We start from the raw sequence: 18,009 nt of genomic DNA, 5'->3' as shown, positions 1-18,009 counted from the left end.
GAGAAGCAAGTGTATGCACCAGTAATACTGCTACTGAAAGTAGCTTTTTCACAAATGCCTTGCAACACAGACGTAATCTTGACATAAATGAATATGGAGAGCTGCCAGAATGTTTTGTCGCACGTTTGTTCCAATTCCAGCTAAAGATCACTCGCCTTCCCATCTGTCAACACTCAAAAGCAAACATTTTGGTGTAAAATACCTAATTTATTATTCACATTCTTTACAGTTTGTACATATATTTGGTGACTATCATTCACAATACTGGTCTAAACATTGCTACAAAAGTATAATTCGATCAGAAGGGGATGTATGCGGTGAAAGGTAGAAAAAACAAAATGCAAAATATTAACAGAAACCCACTTTAACTGAAGTGCCACTTTACTAACTGGCTTTATTTATTTTTTTTGGTTTCACGTTCTTCAGCCGGCCTTTATCATGTTTTCCATTTAAATAACAAAATAATGTAAGTGCAAAAAAGGTATTCATAAAATATTCAAGGCAAAAAAGAATATAGTGTACCTGATGCTTGGAAGCAAAATGGCTTTTTGGTAAACAAATTCTGTATTTGATAAGGTGTATTTATTACATAACATTGTTAGCATCTGAAGCTAAATATCATTCGAGCTTTAATTGAAGCCGAGAAATGTGTTGTAATAAACAGTTACGTAACATTCCCATAAGCATATACTCTTAATTAAATAGCAAGAACTGGATAACTGGATTCTGTAAAGTACAAAGAGTTTTCTATCTCTTTAAACAATCAACAGCATAGGTTTTACATGGAATCAGGTGCTGCTCTTTTATTGCTCACAGGCCCGGAGCACACCATGCTCCAGCCACAAGCCCTCAGATTTGATTATCTTTCTTCTTGCCAGAAAGTTACCACCAGCTCTGCAACGTCAGCAATTCTGCCTGCAATAGGGGTGGAACTCGGTCTAGAGGCCTGCCTACTCCAAAGAATACAAGAGGGGTATCATTTATGCCTTTGTTTACCGATGGAACTAAAAGGGAGGTCACTCAGATCGCTGTACCTGCTCTTCTTCCGTGTGTATGGATCAACTACTGCTATGTTTTTCTCACAAACTCTTGTTTCAAATCAACTTAGAGTGTTCTAATCACTGAGTAGGCCTTTGATGCCGAGGGATTTGTCTTTGATGTTGACATTCTTTGGGGTCGAGCCAGCGGTTAGGGTCAATACAACAACTCTCTTGCACACTTATCACTGTTCAGCTTGCAGGTGCCAGGTACTGTTCATATACTCTTATGTCACTCCACTGTACGCAATCTCTTTCCGGTTTAAGAAGCAAAAGTATAGCCTAGGAGAGACTAACTAGCTACTTCATCAGAGAGAGAACTAACAGATCCTCCCACCAAATTTCAACCATCCAGAATATACCTTGTTTGAAGAGATCTCCAGAAAAGCAGCAGAACTCAACATTCTTGTTTGCTATATGCAAGTTACCGCGTGATCTTTTAAATGATGGACCATACTTCGACTCTACAGAATAATGTTGTTATAGCTAGGGATCTTAGAGGTGGCAGTGTCAGGTGTTTTTGACATTGGCTTCTTATGTTTTTGTTTCGTTTATTGGTGAGTGAGTTCATAAAGATCATCTGGAAGTTGCCTCAAGTCATGTTCTGAGAAACAAGAACAAAAAATGAGACTCGCCTTGAAGAGCAATTATTCTATAAGAAATCATGTCTCAGCAGATTCTTAGACTATGTCAGTATCTGACAAGAAAGTCATATTCATCAGGCCACTTGAAAAGACAAGTACAAGGAGGAGCACCTGGGTAAGAGTCCGTGACACTAGTGCTTTCGCCCTGAGTGTCATTAAAATCAACACGTGTCTAGGCCAATATGATAAATGCCTCTGGTCTGAAGTGGCAGATTTCTTGCAGCATCTTCCTATGGAAGAGAACTACAAAGCATTGTCAGTTTTTGCAGACAAGCATGTGGTCTCTAACCAGCACACGCATCACAAGATTTTGGGCAATCTGTTATTTGGAGTATGGAAAGATGAAGACATTTAAAAAAATAATAGCAATTCATTAGTTGTGCTATTAAGGAGAAAAGAGCCACACAAATCTTACATGGCTAAGTACAGGAAACAGTCTTTTCAGAGGGATCAAGGCGGTGCTTACCCCAATAGCAGAGGTAACAATGACCCATTAACAAAGTGGTACTGCACCACTGTCTGCAGGTCAGGAAAGCATCTCCAACCACCCTTTTAAAAGCGAATGACTTGTTTTTTTTCCCTTTCACCAGTCAGCGGTCCACCAATAAGCATTTTCCTGAAGCAGGAAACTTCCGATTTCCTTCAGCTTAGAGCATGGTCACCACAGATGCATGGAGAGTGGATATTATTCAGAATAAAAAAAAACCTATAGCTTCAAGCCACATCACAGTGAACGCCTCCTAATAGACAGATATACTACCAGCCACTAGCCGTTTAATTGGTGCAAAACATAACCATCTTGTCTGAGGAAGAGCAAGTGAACAACGTTCCAGTTAATCAGAAAAAAGGCATGTATTCGATACTGTCTAATCAAGAAGCCTGCGTCCTACATTGGATTAGCAATGAGACAGGTTTATATTGAAGGAGTCATTCAGAATGTTATTTCTTCTATAAAAAAATTCCCTCTAAATAGAAACATGATTTAGTTTTAATTAGCGATCCGCAGGATACCTTTAGTGTTCCACTGTTTTCTTCTCACAGGACTTTCAGATTTCCGGTGAAGACTCCACCTTCTCAGCTTACATTTTCATCGCTCAGCCTAAACTTAGCTCGGAGAGAGTTCTCCAAGAGCGTGACAAGAGTAGCTGCTCATCTAGGAGTCAAAGGATTTTGTTTCTCCTTATCTACATTAAAGGCAGAGAGGGTAAAGTACAAAAGATCAAGAGAGCGATCCAGTTTTTGCTGCAGTGTCTAGCTCTATCAGTGAAATATTAAAAATTGTGCTCCAGTCTCATTAGGAGGGCAGGATATAATTTTGTCCACTGTAAGGCACAATGCCATCCAGCATTTTTCTGTTTCATAATACTAGGCTACATATGAGGCTTCTAGTGTCTCAAAGATGTATTAGGTACGCTTCTGAAGATCTGTAGGCTAAGACTGTCACCGGGCAGAAAGCACAAGGTTTACTTAGCTGGTTAATCATGGCAGGAAAGGAAGAAGACACAATAATGATCCTCTCAGATGCATCGTCTCAGAGATGGCAAGGTTGGTTATCTTGGTAATGCAACAGCAAAATGTTCCCAGTTTCTATCAGAAAATACACCTCATGTATACATGTTGGAGCTCAAAGCAATATGTCCTGCTCTGCATGATTCAGCAGCAGTCAGTATTATTTCAGAGGAATCAAACAACAATCATACCACATCAAGAAATAAGGAAAGCCAGATAGCACTCCCCTGCTAAGAGATCCTCTAGGTTTGTGACACTTGACTCTGCAGAGAGGACTATTACAGACTATGAGTTTTCTTCCAGGAAGGTGCGTGACCTGGTTGTTCTGGTAAATACATGAGTGGCTGCTAAAGGAGGTGGTTCACAGGCCCATTCTAAAGTTAAGGGCATTTCTAGAAATCAATTTGATAGCCTTACATAAAACGAAAGATGTCCATGCTTGGCATTTTGTTTCTCAGAACTGGAGTTACTAGGAAATGACTTGTTGATTCCTTGGTCAGAGACACTGTTTTTTGTTTTTAATCCAATTCCCCTCACAATCAAGGCTATTCAAAAGGCTCAAGGAATCTTTTTTCTGCTATCAAATCTTACATTTTGAAGGTTGACATGCAGACATGATATATTTCACAGCCTGCAAAGGAAAATTTGCCATTACAATCTAACGTTGCTAAAATTGGCAACCTGGCACTCGAAGAGTAAAAGAAAATTCTGCATTTTATGTATACAGTAGGAATGTGGCCCGTTGAGGTGCCAAAAGGAAATGGTATTATCACAATCTTGCAAGATCAGGCCTTTAATCATTGTTTTGTGTTTATGTGTTGGTTTTTGGTTTGTATAGACATTTTACACCAGAATTATTTTCTTCATTCTTGTAATAAAATATATGTACTTATTTAAAGGTTTTCGTAAAGTGTTTTCACAATCACTAAACATACTTCTGTTTAAAAAGTAAAGGTCGTTTTCAAAAAATTGAAGTGCTCTTCTTTTAAATCTGTGCATAGTTGAAAGTATAATTCTTGATAATTTGGTGTGTTTGAAATCTAGACTTTTTTTTGTTTGAAATGGTTGTATATACTTTTTCATCAAAATGAGTGTGTTGCGTAGTCCTCCTTTAATTTGTAACGTAGCATTAGATTTCTATTTGAATGAGGCGGTGCATTTACCTGTGTTTTACTAATCCTACACTCTTTCTTTGAACAATCTTTGCTTAGCCTAAATGTTGGGTGTGCTTTTATGTAGTACGTTACCCAAAACTAAATATATGCAGAAATGTAAGCAAGTCTTCATACCTTAAACCGGCAGAGGCTTCTTAATTAAAGCAAACAAAATCTCTATAGATGGTATCATCAAAATTATTGTGCAATCGTAAAGAGAATAGGTAGATTGCAAGAAGAATAGGACTCAGTACATTACATCAAAAACTATGGTACTGATAAAGATAATAATAAAAAGACAAATTGCCCTGTTAATGCATACTTTGATTTTTTTAGCTGGTGTTCAGTTCTATTGGTCATCAAGTGTAATTGTAAATTTCCATCATGTAAAGCCTTATCAGTGAAGACAAACCCACTCAGCCTCAGCTACTTCAGTGAAGAGCAAGGTTTCTCAAAGAGAAGTGAGGGATTGTAGCTAGAGGAGAAGGGGAGCAAGCACTTTGTAAATTATTTTTTTAAGTAGTCTAGGATCCAAATTACATTGTGGTGATTATACCAGTACTAAACTCCGATTAGAATACTTGGTATAGAGAACTACAGTTAAAGCTAAGAAATGTTTCTACTCTCAAGGCTTCAACTTGTCACATGATAAAGTACAAATGCATGAATGGATATAGTTAACAGAATACACCTTTACTGAAGACTCTAACAGCAAACTGGGTCTCTTTTTGTGAAGAAACTATTGAAGAATATCAACATCAAAATAACATTTTGGACTTTTAAGGACCCTCAAATTTCATGTGTGCCCAAAGTTGGATGATCTGGATAGCTCAATAGTGTGCATAGTCCTAACATTAAAAGTGCTGCTGGTACATCGAAAACACATTATCTAAGGGTTACTGTAAATTATTATGTAAAATGGCTGACCGGTACTCACGAGATGCAGGACAACTACAGCACTTAAGATCAATACTGATAGGGCTAATCTACATTGGGCTTGGCTAATATACACTCTGGTGTGTTTCTTTCAAAATTAACGCAAACCATAAATCAGAAAAGGTGAAAATCATTGAACAACACAAGAGGGATAGATGAAAGGCTAATATGACAACGTAATAGTTCCATTTGAAGCTGAGCATTTCTTGAAATGACAGGAGCAATGTAATGTGCAAAAAAACACTTTTTGTTTTTTGCTGCTGATTAAAGACTGATGTGGTCATGCTGTAAGTTGGGAATGAGAGATTAGGCGTTTTCACAGGTGTTTGCCTTCTAGATATTTCAAAGTTCTCTAATCTTCCTAAGGTAAGCAAAGCTTCTTGAAAGCCACGTTACTTGTCATGAAGATGACAGGGGTGGTTTGAATTGTGATAGCATGTTTGTACTGATATGCAGGGGGCTCAGTACCTAAGATTTTTAAATCTCAAAACTATATTTTCATACACTCTTAGTACTGTGTTTTGGCTGCTTCTTTCAACCTGGATTTCCAGATTTCATTTGGTTTTCCCCAGTACTAAAGTTATGCTCCTGTTGAAGATGCTGGTATATTATTGATTGCCTAGGTTTACATTTTTTCATACAGGGTGTTTTCATATTTTGCAATTAAGATGTCACCTTGAACGAAGGTGAAGCTGATTGAAGAGGTAAAGAAGTGTGATAATTAGGAGATCCACAGAGCTGCTTAGTCTTGTGATCCACCATGAAAACTATCTTCAATGATGAAGTGATTGTATTAGTTAAAATTAAGTGGTGATCCTGTTTGCACTGTTGTGGCATTTCATTTCTTTATTAATCAACTCATTGACAGATGAATACATTCCAAAAATTCCATGTCCTCATTTGTGTATTAGTTCATATAGGTCTAAATATTGCACCACTGTATTTCATGCAGTGGAAGTCTGTATGACCTTTTATTGCTAGTGCCAACATTTTCAAACAAGGGCTGAAGATTTGAATTCAGATCCTTTGCTGACAAAGTCCCATTTCTAATTCTCTTAGCCAAAATTATTTGGGGATGGAATAAAGCACTCAAATGTATTTAGAAGCCTAAAGTATGGCATAACTTGTGCCAAACAGCCCATTTCCTAAAAAGGTACTACTGTAATTCATACTATGAAAGTCTGTGTGATGCATTATTGCTGGTGGCTACATCTTTAATCGAGGGCTGAAGATTCTGTGTCCAAGTTCTCTACTAACAAAGACGATTTTACTTCCCATGGTCAAAGTTATTCAGTGGCAGAATAACAACCTCAAATGGAATTAGAAAGCTGCAGGATCCTTTGGAGGACCATCTCTCATTAAAACTCAAGATCAAGAATGTGACCCAAATATATTCTTGCACTGTGTAAATTCAGAGAATTCATTGATCTAATGGCTCGACAGTTTAGAGACACAGAGACAGATTCATAGACTTATACCTCCTCTTTGGAAGACCTGTTTCTAGGAATCCTTTAAGCACAACTGTCTTGAGAACATGTTTAACTGTCTCAAAAGAAAGCAATCATGGCCTAAGCAATAGAAGTGCTGTACTATACACCCAAACTCAGAAACTGAATAAAACTTGACATACAGGTTTTGAGGAGCAGTGAGTATATCAGACTCTTAATGTACACCCACCTCAACTGAAAAGGGTTGGTTGAACCTATACAAGATGGTTATTTGAAGGCACTACCTGTATTTGGTATGGACAGCATCTTGACAAAGTATTTATAAAGGCAATTGCCACAATACAAAATGTTATTCACATCAGAGTGTTGCGTTTGGCAAGTAGACTCTGTACTATGTTGTCGTCTTGGCAGGACAACATAATTTTTTAATTCCAAAATGGCAACTATCCTTTTAGGGTTTATTCTGAAACCCCAGTGCATAATATTAATTCATTAAACTGCTTTAAATTAAAAAACCATATGGCTCATACTTTGACGTTAAGCAATTTTTTCAGGACAAACCTGTGGGGAGTTAAGATAGATCTTGTCTCTTTACAGACAAGCAGGTTGTTTGAAAGTATACCTTGTTCTTGACATACCACTGAAGATCACCAGAAGCTTTAGGAGAGGAAGATAGGATCGAGCTTCAAGCTTTCTGAAGATCCCTAATTTCTAACCAGCCTCCATTATCTTACTATTTTTCTTTTAAACCTGTAAACGATTAGACCACACATGTTCTTTCCGATTAAGAAGACAGAGCAAACAAATGCACAACAGTGACTTGGCTTACAAGAGAAGGGACGAGCCAGTTACTGCTCGTGATTGTAGGCATTGCAGCCCTTGCAAGGCGAGCATATGGAGCTGAAATAGAAAATATTGGGTAACTTTTTTTGTATAGTGGTTTGAAACGTCATACCTTTTATCTTCAGCCTGAGGCTTAAACCATACCTATAAGGCATTATTAAGAAATTGTATCAAAAACCAGTATTGCACGTTTTGAATTTTTCACAGAACTACCAGTACTTCGTGCCCTGGTAACAAAAACGGAAGGAGGCAATCCAAAATCGGGTCATTGCATGGGGTCAAAGGCACATGTAGGATACCATACAAAAATACATCTGATAACCTGCTGCATTTTTATAAGCATATTTTTTCAAGAGTTTGCTCTTTTACATGTTTTCATTTTGAAACACTGAGGACAAATCGCTTTCTCTTGTGTTCTCCATATCAGCAAGAAACAGTCTCAAGGTCTCTTCAGGGTAAAGCTTCGTCCTTTTCTACATCAAGGGAAAGCGGCCGAGTGCCTGCCTCAGCTTTTCAGCAATCTGAAAAGAAACAAATTAGAATAATCATTCTAACCCAACAAGTTCTACAATAAGAGAATACATTTTCCAAATAACCATGAGATTTAACAGTGTATGATTAAACTAATTTAAAGGGATACAGGAAACACTTGAACACAATTTGCAAAGCAAATGTCATTTACTATTGTCCTAAATTAACAAAGCCTTAGAAGTCGGGAATCTGTTTGTGAAGGGCTGCACTTACATTTTGCAATTTGTTTAGTTGTGTGCACACAAAGCAGTGACTCCTAAGCATAAGCGACTGGGTCCCGTGCCAGACGCTATCTTTCCTGTGAATGCGGTTGAATAAAAAAAAAATCTAGCTTTCGCGCTAAGAATTTTTAAATTCTATTAAGGACACGGAGGCGAGGATTATGCTTCTCTTTCCATGCTTTATTTTTAACACAGCAGACAATGAACATCATGGAAAGTAAAAAACGACATGACCCAATACTAGTCATGACACCCATAGAGGAGGAAGCCTATAAAGTGTTGAATCACACCAAGTCACTCCTCTTTCTTTGTCCAAATTCAAAATTCAAAACCAAAAACCAAAATTCGCAACAGAAAAAACCAAAGTCTTAATCCAAAACTTGTAAACGGAATCTCGAAAGGCAGACAAACTGGCATCCCACTTGACTGGAAGAACGAAATCGCGGCAGATCGCCTTACTTCTCATCATTTCCTAGAAAAAAATGAAAAATCCAGGCCATAAAAACTGAATAACATAAGAAATACTTATATTACCAAACAATAGGGTGGGATAGCACTGACGTACAGTAATTTGCACATAATATCAACAAAATACCATGACATTCCAACATCATATATATACAGTGCGTGGGATAATCCTCGCCTCCGTGTCCTTAATAGAATTGAAAAATTCTTAGCGCGAAAGCTAGATTTTTTTTTATTCTATGTCAGGACCGGAGGCTCAGATTATGCTTGTTCAAAGCTGATTCACAACTACAGATGCTATATCAACAATAGGTTTATAATAAAAAGTTTTAAACGTAGAAGGCGAAGACCAATCTGCTGCCTTTAAAATGTCCTCTAAACGAGAACCTAAAACCAAAGACTTCGATGCCATAGCTCCTCTGGCAGAATGCGCACCAAACTTAGAAACATCAATACCTGCTTCACTCAGCAACCAACGCATCCACCTAGCGAGAGTGGCTGAGGAAACAGGATGATATGGTTTAACTACTGAAATGAGTAACTGACCCCCCATACCAGAACAAAACTCTTCTGTACTTACCTCGTAAGCCTTAAGACATTGTACCACACAAAGCTTGGGGTTGTCCACAAAACAGGGGTAAGTCACAGACTTCAAATTGCATTTAGTTCTACAGAGAAAAAACTCTCCCCGCCAAATCTAGAGCCCTAACATCTGACACTCTCTTACATGATATCAAACACAATAACATGGTGAGTTTAGCTGATAACTGTTTTCTAGACAAAAATCTATTAGCAGGCCAGGATTCTAAAAATCTAGGAACAACATTAACATCCCAAAGGGACGAATAACTGGGTCGAGGAGGGTTAGCTAACCTGATACCCCTCATTAATTTACACACAATAGGAGACTCACCGATGGGTTTACCTTCTACTGGCAAATGCCCTGCTGAAATAGCGGACCTGTAATTATTAATCAAACGGTACGCTAAACCTGACGCTGCTAAGGAGGAAAGGAAATTCAGGCCCAGACAGCTACCTGCTGAAGAAGGATCTGCACTCCCAGAACTACACCAAGCACTCCATCGCTTCCACGCCGAAGCGTATCTCTTGTGAGTACTGGAGGACCAGGAACCTGCAATGAAGTCGGAAGACTCCTGCGAAAGTCCTGGGATGACCAATCTCTGCCTGAAAGACGCCATGCCATCAGGGATAACTTGCCTGCCAGTATCAATGGATGTAACAAGCCCTGAGGGTCCTGGAGGAGATTATCTCGGAAGGGAAGGAGGATCGGATGATCGCAACTCAGTTCCATTGCTATCGGGAACCACGCTTGCGATCTCCAAAGGGGCGTCACTAGAACTAATTCCGCTTGCTGACGTCTGATCTGGGCCAAAACCCTGGGAATCATCAAGAAAAGAGGAAATGCATAACTCAGCTCCTGAGACCAGTCCTGAAGAAACGCATCCGTCTTTGATGCCTCTGGATCTGGTCTCCAACTGAAAAAACGTTTCATCTGCCGATTGAGGCGAGATGCAAACAGATCGATCGAAAAGGGACCCCACTTCGCAGACAGAGTTCGGAAAACTCTGGGATGTAACCTCCAATCGCTGAAATCACTCAGGTGACGAGAGTTCCAATCTGCCACTAAGTTGCTGGTCCCAGGGAGGTACTTCGCCACCACAGAAATCCTGTGCTGAAGACAAAAGTGCCAGAATTCCTTGGCTATTTCTGCCAGAATGCGGGAACGAGTTTCCCCCCAACTTGTTGACATATCTCACTGCCGAGATATTGTCCATGCGAAGAAGAATGCAACAATTCGCTCTGATGGAGGAAAGACTCTTTGATTGCAAAAGCGCCTGCTAGGAGTTCCAAGCAATTTATGTGGAGATTCATCTCCTTGCTGGACCATCTGCCTCCCGTGGACACTGAGCCGCACCGGGCTCCCCAGCCCCAACGGCTGGCGTCGGACTCCATCACTACATCCGGGAGAGAGCTGAATATGGCTCTGCCGTTCAAGGCTTCCATATGATCGAGCCACCAATGCATCTCCGCATGGGACTCCTCCGACAAGGGAACCTGATCTGCATAACTGAGACCCTTTTGAAGATGAGAAATCTTCAAACGTTGAAGGGCTCAGTAATGCAAAGGACCCGGGAAAATCGCCTGAATCGAAGAAGATAGCAGGCCCACCATGCGAGTAATCGCTCTCAAGGAAACAGTCTGTTTGGATAATAGAGACTTCAATTCTCTCTTGATTGACCGGATCTTCCCCGAAGGAAGAATCAGAAGAGACCGTAATGAGTCTATCTGGAACCCCAGAAAGTCTATCTGATGCGAGGGGACCAGGACAGATTTCTGGGCATTGATTATGAAACCCAGACTCTGAAGAAGAGACACCGACCAATTGATGTGGTCTAACAGAAGATCTCGATCTTGAGCCATGATTAAGATGTCGTCTAGGTACACAATAAGTCTGACCCCTTCGGAGCGAAGGAATTCTACTACTGGACGCATGACCTTCGTGAAACACCAAGGGGCAGAGGACAGGCCAAAGGGGAGGACCTTGTACTCGTAACATTCAGTCTCCCAATAGAACTGAAGGAACCTCCGATGCGGAGGAAAAATAGGAATGGTCAAGTAAGCATCCTTTAGATCTAAGCAAACTAACCAGTCTCCCTCTTGGAGAACATCTCTTAGTAAATGGATACCTTCCATTTTGAAATGACGATATAGCAAAAAACCGTTGAAGTCTTTTAAATTTAGAACTAGGCGAGAGCCGCCCCCTTTCTTGTCTACTAGAAAGACTGGACGGACAAACCCTGAAGGGTGAAGGAGAACTCCGATAACGGCACCCTTCTTGAGCAGAGCCGCAATTTCTGCGGAAATAAGACTGTGTTCTTGATGGGAAAAATATCCCTGCCTGGGAAGGCATGTTTGATAAGGGGTCTCGTAAAATTCTAGTTTGAACCCCTGTACGGTCTCTAAGACCCAAGCATCTGCTGAAATTAGATGCCAATTCTCCAAAAACCTCTGAGTTCTGCCCCCCAACATTACTTCTGAACTCACGATCAAGCTCACCTGTGGCTCCCGAGTCCTGGGAGAAAGATTGTTGTCTCTTGGCTCTTCCTCTGCGGAATCTGCCTCGACCATACCTAGGTCTTGACGGGTAGAAGGTAGACGAGGAGGAGTCGTAACTCTGGTAACCCCCTCTTCCTTGTTGGAAGGATCCACGATGGGGGCTTTGCTGATTGAAACGGCCGAAGGCACGCCCTCTGTAGCGTCCGGCCCCTCGAAAAAGTGGACGCAGCACTCTCCGTATGGATCCTTGTGCCTTGTCCAGAGTGGCGTAGGTGGATACGAACTTAGCCAGTTCCTTTATGAAGGGAGAGCCAAATAGTAGGCCCTGAGCCACTGGGCCAGATTCAGATGCAGCGAGGTCTGCCAGTTTGGGGTCTAGTTTCATCAAGACCGATCTGCGTCGTTCAGATGAGATAGCGCAATTAGCATTGCCCAAGAAACATAGAGCTCTTGGAGCCCAGCCTACTAGAATATCCGGGTTAATGGGGTCACCCGATTCCTTGGCTTGAAAGGCCAATTCCAGAATCTTAGTTAGTGGTCCGGAAATGTCTAAAAGTTTGTCTTGACATCCACGCCAGGCGCGATCGATACCCTTCTTAGGATCCTTGGCTGACTTTTTTGAGGAACGTAACAATGGTAGGATCTAACTCTGGAGTCTCTGTAACCTTGGAGGGAAAGTCAGGTCTGGGGCACTCAGACCTTAATCTAGATCGAATATCTTTATCAAACCCGTGTCTGATATGGGCTTTTACATAATCCGCCACCTCAGGGGGTGGTAACCACAGAGAGGATCTGGGGTGCACGATGTCCTCTGGCTCAAAAGTCAACACCTTAGGGGTAGGGGCCTCCTGGTGGTGGGCTTTCTTCTTGCGTTTACGTGGAGGAGTGTCCTCCTGTTCGGAAGAGTTATCAGATGAAACGGAAGAAGAGGCTGGAGCATCCACAGCTTTCTTTAGCGATCCCGCATTGTAATCATGCTCTCGCCATATTCCTTAAAAGGGATTGGAAATCCGCAGCATGCGGATTAGAAGTTTGTTTTGCAGATTGTGAGTCTGCCGCAAAGGAAGGGTCTCCCAAAGAGGGGGCGCCCACGGGCGCTGACCAAGCTTGTTGATCGACCAAACCCAAGACATGATGCTTAATGGGCTGAATGGCCTGAACCAAGGCCTGATTGACTGAATGACGCACTCCCGGGTCTAAAGCATACACCAAATCCTGGTCAAAAGAGCCAGTAGTATCATCAAAATAGTACAAGTCCTCGGCTTGGTCATCATAACCAGCCATACTGAAAACAGTAAAAAAGGTAGCTCTTGAGGAGCAGTATCACCAATAAAATAATAAATCAGGGCAGAAACAAATTTCAACTTTTTCAGATGTGGAGGGAGTTGCTCTGAAGGGGTTAAATGCCCTTGAAACCAGGCCCAGCCTGAATAGGAATTGTTTCAACCCCAGTGTCCAAGCACCGGGGCGTAGTGGGAGCTGAGCCGGTGGATATGTATATTAACAGGGGCTTAAAGTGCTGTAGCACTTAGTAAACACAAGGCAGAGCCTCTAATAATAATATCCTCTTGCCGAGGGGCCAAATAGCGCAGATGCGCTGAATGTCGTCGAGGCAGAGCCTCTATAAAGCCCTCACAATGGTAATTAAAGTAATTTCAGTTCAGCCAAGCTCTCAAGAATGCGCTCTGATAAGGGCGCTGAGGGACCGGAACCGGAGAGAGGAAAAAACTATTTAGTTCAACGCTCCGATGAGCGTGAACAATTTCACAAATAACGCTCCGAGCGAGCGTTGACAAATAAGGGCCCCGGGGGAGGAGGATCAATAATGAAAAATCTAAGGGGAGAAAGCAATTAGCTTTAACGCTCCGTCGAGCGTGAGAAAATCTTTAAACAAACAAACAAACGCTCCGAGCGAGCGTTAAATCGGGGAAGATTAAGCGGCTGGCAGGAGCGAGCGGGCAGAGAAGAAGAGCGGTCTCGCACGCGCGTCTAGGACGAAGGAGAAGGGGGGCAGACCGACGTGGGTCCCATAAAACGTGCTCACGCAGAGTGCGGATTGTAAAATTAAATAAATTTCAACTAGACAAAACATCTCCATGGCATGAAAAAGGACTGCGCAAGGAGCGCGAGTCCTGCTCCCTTACTCCCACTCCAAGTATCAAAAGCGCTCAAATGGGCGCTTATAAGGAGGGGAAAAGCCCGCTCCCAACACGATTTAAAATATCAATAGTAAGAAAATATCACACTTATCTGGCTGCGAAGCAGCAAAGAAAGAGGAGTGACTTGGTGTGATTCAACACTTTATAGGCTTCCTCCTCTATGGTTCATCACGTGTCATGACTAATATTGGGTCATGTCGTTTTTTACTTTCCATGATGTTCATTGGCTGCTGTGTTAAAAATAAAGCATGGAAAGAGAAGCATAATTTGAGCCTCCGGTCCTGACATAGAATTCCATTAAGTTTCTGTTTTTGGGGCCGCGCCCTAATATTCTTTCCATTTTTGATTAGGTATGATTTACTGACTTTTTTCACCATATAAGTATGCCCCTGCTGAATTTGTTCAGTGACGTTTTCTGCTATTTTTCTCACAGATATCAGGGAGCAATCAAAATTATTTCTACTTGGTTTCTTTTAATCGTGTTTTTATTCAATTTTTTATGTGCTCATGACAAAATTACAGCCGTGCGTTACTGCACAGCAGTCAACATGCCACGCAGGCCATACTCACATGCAGTGTGCCGGGCACCAGGATACACAATACAGGCACATCAGCAACTGATACAGCTTAGAAACTAGTATTCAATATATACAAAACTTGTAGACAACAAAAGCAGCTCGACTGGAATCAACCGTATGAACAAGAGGGGGTGCCAGGGCATGGGGTCAGTGGACGATGCCCAAGAAGGGTGGGGAGGAGGGCCACAGTAATCAGTGTCACCACCTATATACCACCGCCACTCCTGGGTGGGAGTGTTTCCAAGATAAGGTTTAAATATTCTCATACGTGGTTCCAACCCTGGGGCTAGTGTCACATGATGCCTCAGGACTCCGGTCCCCGAGAACTGTGCATGGGGTTAATGTCGCCAGGGGAGTCTTTGACAAGACATCCAACATGGCCTCCCACACCGCTAGGTCTCGTTCATTGTTTTCATCAGTGCACATGGCACGTAGGAGTCTCTCCTGCACAACGCCCCATTCTAGGACATTAGTTAGCCACCTACTACCCACCAGTGCCGTGGACTGCAGCTATCCTGTTTGGCCAAGATCAGCCCCAAACAAAGCCAGTGTATGGCAGATTTTGGCCCGAGGGTGAGGCGCTGGGAGCACCCCAAGCAAGCAGAGCTCCACAAAGGACTCCAGCACCACCTGTGTGACCTCTCATACCATCTGCAGGACCTCCGCCCAGTATCCTGTAAGCGTGTTCTGTCTATCCTATGTAAGCGTTGAGGGGTTAAGTATGCCTGGTGGAGTTAGTAAAACTGTATGAGTTCAAATCTCATGGTGCTGGCCACCTCCTTTGTCTGGGCAAATGCTTGTTTCCAGGCACTCGCCACGAGATGCGTCATCAGTGACTCCGTCCACCTATCATTAACCACTGTGGTGTCTGTGTGGCAGTCAACCTTAAAGACAGCATAGAAGTGGGATATCAGGCCTCTAGATGAACCAAGGAACAGCACCGTCCGCAAAGTCTGGAACTCCACGGGCTTGACTGGAAATGGCCAGATCTCTAGCATCGTGCAAGATATTTTGGTGTACTGGAGGAACTGCCCCTCATGTAGGTCATACGCATTCTGTGCCTCCGTTATCATAAGGAATATACTGCAGTGCAGCCACCGGCATACCACTGGATCAGACCCATCACCAACTGTATATTGCGTATATGTTTCAGCCACCGCAATGGCAACATTGTGGCATAGGGGCCTGACGCACACACATGTCACAACCTGCTCCCATGCCTCAATCACCTGCCTAACAATGAAGGGGCAATCAATGGGAGCCCCAGCATGAGGTAATGTGGAATTTCTACCTCGTTGCCCAATGAGGGCCCAGCAAGGATTTCTCTGTCTTGTGGCCGTCATCACACCACAAAGCATACTGAAGCAGGCTGGCAAAATAATACAATTGGAGGTCCGGTAAACCCAAACCTCCCTGATCTGTGTCCAATTTGAAAATGTCCAGCTTGACTCTGCTGCACTTGCCAGCCCACACCAGGGACACCAGGAGTGTATTAAGCTGAGCGGAAGTGGATGAGGGGGATCTAATACAATTTCTACTTTGTAAGTTTTATATCATCGTCGTTTTAGGGGAGTATGCACTAGGTGGAGTTTGCCTGTGCTATTGAATGATTAAACATACACATCAGGCGCTGGGACTACTTTGTGGTCCTTATTAAACTTCGTTTAGGTTACAACTTGTACAGTTATTCCTTTTACAACACTTTGTCTTGATGATGGCCCTGGTCAAGTCAGCCTTTGGGCTGAAACATCAACCATTACCTAGGAGATATGGACTGTTTTATGCTTCTTTATGTAATTTATTCTGATTTCTGTTAAATTGTCCTTAGCATCAATGACAGCCTATTGCTCAGTATAGTTCATATCAGTAATTTAGTGTTGCTCTAATTTGATCTTTCGATTAAAAACAAAAATATATTTTTTGCAATTAATATCTGTTTATGTGTAGTACAATATGTATTTAATATTTGATTAATATTTGATTGGTTAACTTTGTTCTAGTAGGGTTCAATTGGGTTTCATAAGTTTTTTTCTTGTTTTGTTTGTACGGCCTACTGTGTACTTACACATCTAATTCAGTTACAAAGCATCACTCTTGATGGTCGATGTTATCCCAAGTGAACCATATTGATTTCGATCAACAGCACTTACATTTACAGCAAAATTTTTGACTTTCATTGGACTGACCGAGTCCAAGAGTTAACAATTCAAGCATGTGTAAAATTGCAACACCTGCATTTGTGCATTTATTTTTCTTTGGTTTCTGTACACAAAACCTATTCCTACACCAGGTTTACATTTGAGTGGTTACCTACCATTTCCCATATATCCACTGTCCTTACTCTGGGATCAAGGATTGGCACCTCATGCTCACAAATAGCTCTTTCTCATGCCTAAGCTCAACACAGAGTTGCAAAAACCTTTGTGAATAAAGGCACAAGTTACCCTAGATATTTCAAATGAACTCAGGGAAAACTAACAATACCAGTTAGGGGTGCCAATTAAACAACACATATATCTGAGAAATCCTTAAGATAACCCTGAGTTAGACGACCAGCAGAATGGCATCCACAGCTCCGGCTGCTTTCACAAATATTCCCTCTGCCTTCGAGTTGAAAATGTGCTCCAAAGGTCCAACATTCCCCTTCCATCATTCACTGCCCATATTTGATGTAGGGGGTTGGTCACCAAGTGAGGTTTGGACCACTTGTTCCTCAAATTGTGGCTTATACTATGAAAGAGTAGGTGAGACCACCCAAAAATGAAATGTTCAGATTGTTCTTAGGCAATACATTGTCAATTTTAAACAGTTCACATGTTCTAGAACATTCAAAACATGATTGTAGTCATATTGTTCATCAAGAACTCCTTTAATGCAAAAGTTGAGGAAGACAGCAGATACGTGTTATGCCCCTTACATGGTTGAAAAACTGGGGCTTTTCTCAAGGCTGTAAAGTGAAGAAAACAAGAAATCTAGTTTAAAAAATTGATTTGCCTGTAGAACAGGTAACCACGTCCCATAGTGAAAATAGTTGAGGTTACCAATTAAAGGTAAAAACACAGTAAAATAAAAGTTTCAATATGCTTTTCAACTGTTTCTCTAAATGTTTATCGATTCATCACCAGAGGTATCTAAGTTTGATTTCCTCTGGCAGAGAAACAGAATGGAGGAGAAACATGGTGCTGGACTATAGATATGCATACATGCAATGGTGACTAAAAGCCAAAAGGTGGAATCAACATGACATGCATCCGATGGTTGGTGCCTAAATGCATGAGGCATCGCGTATAAACCTCAGAGCAGTCAGGACATACCTCAAGCAGGATAGATTGTGATTACTGGTAGGACAGGACTTGGTGAAGGTGTGGGACGAAAAGCTGAGCCAGTGTTTGAAGGTGACAAGAAA

At 41.7% G+C, this 18,009-nt stretch overlaps 1 protein-coding gene across 2 annotated transcripts in view; it reads right to left on the bottom strand.

Annotated features, from left to right (window-relative positions):
* Positions 1 to 186: 186 nt before the first annotated feature.
* Positions 187 to 18,009, bottom strand: part of SNX9 (sorting nexin 9) — an 844,750-nt gene continuing 826,927 nt past the window's right edge. The window contains exon 18 of one of the 2 annotated variants that reach the window (XM_069235304.1): positions 187 to 8,092. In XM_069235304.1, coding sequence (XP_069091405.1) covers positions 8,045 to 8,092 — 48 coding nt within the window. In that variant the 3' untranslated portion in view covers positions 187 to 8,044. The remainder of the gene's footprint in view (positions 8,093 to 18,009) is intronic. The other variant, XM_069235305.1, reaches the window with a different exon arrangement.

This window comes from Pleurodeles waltl, chromosome 5, assembly GCF_031143425.1.
Source record: "Pleurodeles waltl isolate 20211129_DDA chromosome 5, aPleWal1.hap1.20221129, whole genome shotgun sequence".
Classification (NCBI taxonomy): Eukaryota; Metazoa; Chordata; class Amphibia; order Caudata; family Salamandridae; genus Pleurodeles; species Pleurodeles waltl.
This window is presented reverse-complemented; position numbering and strand designations above follow the sequence as displayed.